At 31.2% G+C, this 6,000-nt stretch overlaps 1 protein-coding gene and 1 long non-coding RNA gene across 2 annotated transcripts; both read right to left on the bottom strand.

Moving 5' to 3' along the window:
* Positions 1 to 403: 403 nt before the first annotated feature.
* Positions 404 to 2,022, bottom strand: LOC109338620. The gene is made up of 3 exons (XR_002106569.1): positions 1,935 to 2,022; positions 919 to 1,059; positions 404 to 810 (listed from the first exon to the last, which is right to left on the bottom strand). It is a non-coding gene; the product is annotated as an uncharacterized LOC109338620 (long non-coding RNA).
* An 84-nt stretch (positions 2,023 to 2,106) lies between these two features.
* Positions 2,107 to 5,203, bottom strand: LOC109338619. The gene is made up of 9 exons (XM_019575894.1): positions 5,039 to 5,203; positions 4,772 to 4,931; positions 4,324 to 4,524; positions 4,148 to 4,209; positions 3,978 to 4,029; positions 3,734 to 3,789; positions 3,558 to 3,644; positions 2,469 to 2,519; positions 2,107 to 2,370 (listed from the first exon to the last, which is right to left on the bottom strand). The coding sequence occupies exons 1-9, from the start codon at positions 5,201 to 5,203 to the stop codon at positions 2,107 to 2,109; spliced, it is 1,098 nt and encodes a 365-aa protein (XP_019431439.1).
* Positions 5,204 to 6,000: the final 797 nt, after the last annotated feature.

Below are 6,000 nucleotides of genomic sequence, written 5' to 3'. Positions count from 1 at the left end.
CTGGGATAGTGTAGTTTGACTACACTATCCCGATAATTTTTCCCTATTAAGCCATATCCCTTATACTAGGCAACCTATTTATAATATAGTGAATAGTTTGCTTATTTATTATATGACACTCATGTATTTCTATTTGCATTCTGGAATAAAATAAGCAAGGAATTATTTCCCGACTATATATACTCAAAAAAGATTGAGTATGGTTTGAATGCTATCTTTTAAGTTCTAACTAACTTGGTGTTTGCTATTAATTCCAATTTATGAATTGAAAAGCTAATTTTACGTCTTCAACATTATTTTTTTAAACGAAAAAGGTATTTAGCTAATAATAATTTTGTAATTAGTTTTGTGCATCTCCTTTAAGTTGTGATAGTTAATTTTACGCCTTCAACATAATTTCGTTAGTCACCTTTTTAATAATTTAAATTCTAAATCAATCCCCATTAGAATAAATACAAAACAAATAAATGCTACACTACTGTAAGATATGACTTACACATTAGCTAGTACTCAACAACAAGGCAAGCTAGCCTTGCTATTATTATGAGCACATATGCTTCTCTAGGATATACTTTGTGGAACAGAAAATGTGTTCCCGTAATTGGATCTTGTTGATCAATTAGGTATTGACCAACATTTGTGAATGATGTTTTCCTGCCCTTAATTTACAACCCCTTTCACACTGATTCTGCACTTTCACTTTGTTTGCTATGTACTGCACTCTTAATCATTGAGTGTTACAAAATCCCAAGAATCCCATATACTCATGGTTGTTTATCATTTGAATGCTCTTCTCAATGCCAACCACACCTGAAAGGAAAGTGTCACAATTGCACACTTGAATGTAACATATACCACACTAATACTTGTTCAGAGAAACCATAATAAATAAGCAATTGAGATTTCATTTTGCCTTACCCATGGTGAGAGCACTAGCACAAGTGACACCTGAGAGGATGAATACAATGATTGATGGCCTCCCAAGAAATTTAACTATTCTTCATACAAAGAACTGTCCCCAGAAGCCAGCCAAAACTGACACACTTATGAGGCATAATGCTGCAAAGGAATTACAATGAAATGAGTTCAACTCCTCTCTAATACGGGAGAAACCAGTATTGGAATATGTGGTTGAGAATTTTTTAAAGATTTTTTATTTATTTTTAATAGAAAATAACATGTAATCATAGTCGTTAAAAAAAAAATTGGCCACATGTCATCATCTTATCCAGCACTGAACTCTCCAGGAGAGGATCAATTTCCCAATGAAATAGGGTAGTCTTATATTCTTATCATCACACTCTTAATAAACTCAGACTAAAAATAACTAAGTTAATAAGTCATTAGTTAGACCAATAGATTAATGGTTAAATCATTTGACTCAGTTTATATTAAAACTTCTAAATAATTCATTATACTAATTAACATTATTTAATAACACAACTCTAAATTTAAAAACGTTATACATAATTATTCAACGAATTACTATTACAAAATGTCACAAATAAATTCAAATCATTAACAAACAGCATAGGTTTATTCTTTAATTGCAATAAAAGTGCCAAATAAATTTACAATTTAATTAAACAATAAGATTTTAGTAGAACAGAAACTAACAAATGACAAACATAATTACAAATAAGTTTTTTCCACCTCTAAACGTCATCATATTGGTTGTTTTATAAAATAAAAAAAATTTATTGACTCAGCTAGTTCAACTAGTTCGACCATCCGAGTCATCAATTTTAGGTTTAAACTGAATGAATCATCTCTATGTTAATGTAAAACCAGTTAGAAAAGATGTACGAACCAGTTAGATGTTCATTTCATAGTTGAATTGATCGGACCAATCAACCTGGTTTTATAACGGTCAAAGTACTATAAGTTGATAATATAAACTATTCTCCAATAAAATTGAAAAAAGAAGATTATACCATAAGGAATGGGGAACCTCTTGAGAAGGTAGAATTCAACCACAGACAAAGATGATGAAAACATCATTATAAAAGATGCTGTTGCACTGGCAACCTACAATTTAAATGACAAAACATGGTAGGAAGTTTAGTGTCTTAAATTTAGCCTCAAAATGAACTGTGTCAGTGCAATTTAAATGGCATATATATAATGTACCTGAGGAATGACTTCAAATTCCAAAAGAAGAGGGCCTAAAATGAAGCCTCCTCCAGAGCCAAGTAACCCTCCAACAGTTCCACCTAAGATTCCACATAGTGCACAAAATGTAAGGTTTAGTGCAGTCCATTCTATTGAAGCCTCGCATATGTTTTCTTGGTTCCCTGTGCTTATTCTCTTTTTATGCTCCTTGTACAACTTGACTGCTTCATATCCAAACACACCAAATGCAATTGGAAGCTGAAACAAAATAGCACATGTGCATGCCAATTAGTCTATAACTAACATCATTGGTTAATATAAGTTCAGCAATTAATTAATTTCTCTTTTCATTAAACCTGCATGCTGAAAAGCACCCAATACCATGCACTGCAAACCTCTGCTTCATTCTGCAGACGAAAAGCAAATATCTTACATTACCTTAAATTACTTTTTAGAGAATATTTAGAAGATTTTTGAATATCTAAAGAATATAACCATTATATATCTTTGACGAGTTTAGCTTATCCAAGAATATCTCTTAGGATTTGAGATAATTTTATCTTATGTTTTATCTAATTTGGGGTGAGTATTGTCTTGCAGGAGCGCGGAGCATGGAATGGACATGTGGGGGCAGCTGCCCCTGGATTTTATTTTTTTTTTCTTAAAATATTTTTTTACTTTTTAGTCTACTGAAACATATTTGTTGTCCTATAAATGTGTTATTTCATGTGTCACTTAGTACGTTTGGCCAAAAAGATATTTCATTATTAAACTTTCAAATTATAAAATATGACACATAGAAATACAAACTTTTTGGAGTAGATATACTTTTTTTACCTACACCCAAATGATGTCTTTATCGAGATACTAGTGGGAGCTTATATATTTCTTTAATTTGTGGCTAGATAAATAAATATAGTGCAACTTGTGTAGTTATTCAAAAAATTATATATAATGAATCAAATTCCCTTGCATGTTTAGATGTTGGTGGCTGCTCATAATAATATGACTTCATAATGATTTTACACTTTATGAAAGTGATTATGTATGCATTGATAATATATATATATATATATATATCTATAGTTTGTCCAAAATTTATATCGTGTGACTTTCAATGAGCAATAAGATTATGTTAATATGTCAATGACAATATTTTATTTTTGGTATCGTTAGTTATTTAAATTTGAAATTTTTTCTATTTATTTAATTAATTGTAATTAAATATTATTGCTTCCTCTAAAATTTTGTTTGCCACTGTTGTCTTGTATACAAAAAAATCATCACTTCATCTTTCATAGTATTTTCAATAAAATTTATTATTTCGATTATTCTTTTTCTCATTCTATACCTCAACCATATGATTTCAACAATATTTAAAATATATAACCAAAAACAAGAAAGTTGTACATTCCAGTGAGTGTGATAGAGATAGTGATACTCACCTTGATGATTTGAACTAGTAGAAAACAAACCCACACTAAAATTAGCACCGTAATTCTTTTCCACCTAAAGTTGAGACAGAGATTTTCCTGAATGGATTTCAGGTGAAGAAAAAGTCAGTACTTCTCATAATAGAGCAAGATGAAAAATTAAACAACTATAAGTGTAATTTGCTTACCATAGTTGACTTCTCTTTTCTAGGGATCAATGGTTCATGTGGTGTGTCCACTACAGCTGCAAATTCCAGGAAATACAGTCATATTAATACTATACAGTATACACAATCAAAGAAACTAAATATTATATAAGGTGGACACTTCAAAGAAAAGAAATTGTTCCTGTTTCCAAAGTAATAAAGCACTATGCTCTAAATTTTTGTTATTCTTATTTAACTATTATGGATATGTACATGTTTGTCTTACCTTGGTCACATGAATTAACCAATGTTGCTTGTTCCTTGGCTATTTCATTCTGCTGATAGCAAAGAAATGTGGCAGAGAAGAAAAGCTAATGAGTTAGTTTTCCTGAAAAGTTCTATTGATGGCATATAAGAGTATTCAGTCTAAATTTTCATGTAATAATTTTTTTTTACCTTCATGTAAGTCTCTGCCCTCCACATCTCAATTCCCTTGAAGAATGACCTTGAGGAAGACCCTACAAAAATTAAACATCAAATAAAAAAATAAAACAAAAGTTAAAAACAGTATTTTGTGACTGAAAATTTGATTAATTTCTCTAGTTAGTAAATTTTGAAATGATGATACAAACCAATGTAGAGAATGATGATGAGGATAGTGATAAGCCAGTAAGGGAAGACAACACTAAGGGCAACACCAACAGTGATTCCAAGCATTAGCATAGGCTGGAACAAAAGTGCTAGATCATAGTCCAATATAGGCACTTCTTTTGTTGGATGGGGCACTCTCAAATTATACCAAACTGATGATACTGATGCCCCCATTATCATACCTGTAACAAGTCCACCGCCACAATGTACATAGTTGTTAGTAGTGTTTTAAATTGTACACCGTGTCGGCAACTTCCCATACTCACGATAAACTCAACATAATCGCAACCACAATTTAAAACACCGGTTGCGTGACACTACTGTGTGACTTATATACACAATTACACATACGGGTCACAAGTTTCATTTTTTTTGTTTTCTTTTACAGATTCTAAGAAAATATGCAAGAGAGTGGAGAGAGTTAGTTACATTTAGAAAGAGCAGCAGCAGATTTTGCATCAAACCCAAGAAGAAGAGTAAGCATAGGAACAAAAATGCCACCCCTTCCAACCCCACCAACAGTTCCAAAAGCAGATACTAGAAAACCAATTACTGAGGCCAACACAAGCCTCCAACTTAGTTCTAGTTCCTGCACCCAAACATAGCCATAACAAATAACCAAGCATTGATCTTTTTTAAACATAAAAGACTCACTCTATCAACATAACATGAAAGTTATGGCAGAAAAAGACATACAGGCCAAACTTTATGAGTTGCAGATTCATAATAACTTGCAGAGGAAAATGAGAGTGATGGTTTGTTATTATAATATTCATGGACATGGTTGGTGAGAAACAAGGCAGAGAGAATAGTAAGAGAGAAAGTAAACAGAAGATAAATGATGAAAGGTGTAGTAGACATTTGCGTGGTGGTGACCAATTGATTTTGAGGAACAAAGGCAACAAAAAACAAACGATGGGTGTAGTTATATGTTTATATCTTTGCAATTACGGTTATAATATTATGCTTTTGAATTCTCCTCAATCATCAGCAAGTGTGATATAACCATAACCGCAACAAACTACAATATAAAATAGTGGTCAGAGAATCCAAAGAAAAATTCAGGCATGTCAATATATTTCAATATTGTCAACTATGTTTATATTTTTGTTGTCTTTATTGGGTGGAGAAGTTATAGTGTGATTCTAGACCATTTGAAGAGAAAAGATCCTAAGAACAAAAATCATGTAACTCAAAATAACTTTAACCCTCTATTCTCAACCAATCAAATACGTATAATAGTGTTAACTTGAAAATTAATTTAATATTTTGTAGCTATATATTTTTCAAAATACTATTAGTAGCAATGGGTTTGGCATAGAGAAATGAGATTATTGCAATTTTAACAGAAAAATGGAAGAGTGTATATATATTTTTGATTGTATTGATTGAATTTTCTAATGATACAAGAGAGTGTTGTTTATATACAATGTCTTGTAATGTCTTGTAAAGCTAGCAATGCAACTAACCTAACTAATTCTCTAACAAACTAATAAACACATGTTGTAAAACAATTTCAACAAGTGTTAAATGTGTAAAACGTGCCCATTACAAGAATTATTCAGTCAATGCTTCACTTGATTTTCTAACCAGTTAATCAATTAATTATACAATTAGTCGATTAACTGTTATTGTTGTTGTCTTGTTTCTGCTTGGTA

This window comes from Lupinus angustifolius, unplaced genomic scaffold (assembly GCF_001865875.1).
Source record: "Lupinus angustifolius cultivar Tanjil unplaced genomic scaffold, LupAngTanjil_v1.0 Scaffold_32_33, whole genome shotgun sequence".
NCBI lineage: Eukaryota > Viridiplantae > Streptophyta > Magnoliopsida > Fabales > Fabaceae > Lupinus > Lupinus angustifolius.
Note: the sequence above shows the minus strand (reverse complement) of the source record. Positions and strands in the feature narration are given on the sequence as shown.

Bases quoted from the DNA above. Each gene is read 5' to 3' on its own strand.
- LOC109338619 (XM_019575894.1), bottom strand. From the start codon at position 5,203: ATGTCTACTACACCTTTCATCATTTATCTTCTGTTTACTTTCTCTCTT. The intron at 4,030-4,147 runs GTAAAAAAAAAT...CTTTGCTATCAG, and splicing joins GGGCAGAGACTTACATGAAG to CAGAATGAAATAGCCAAGGA. The intron at 3,645-3,733 runs GTAAGCAAATTA...AAATCCATTCAG, and splicing joins GAAAAGAGAAGTCAACTATG to GAAAATCTCTGTCTCAACTT.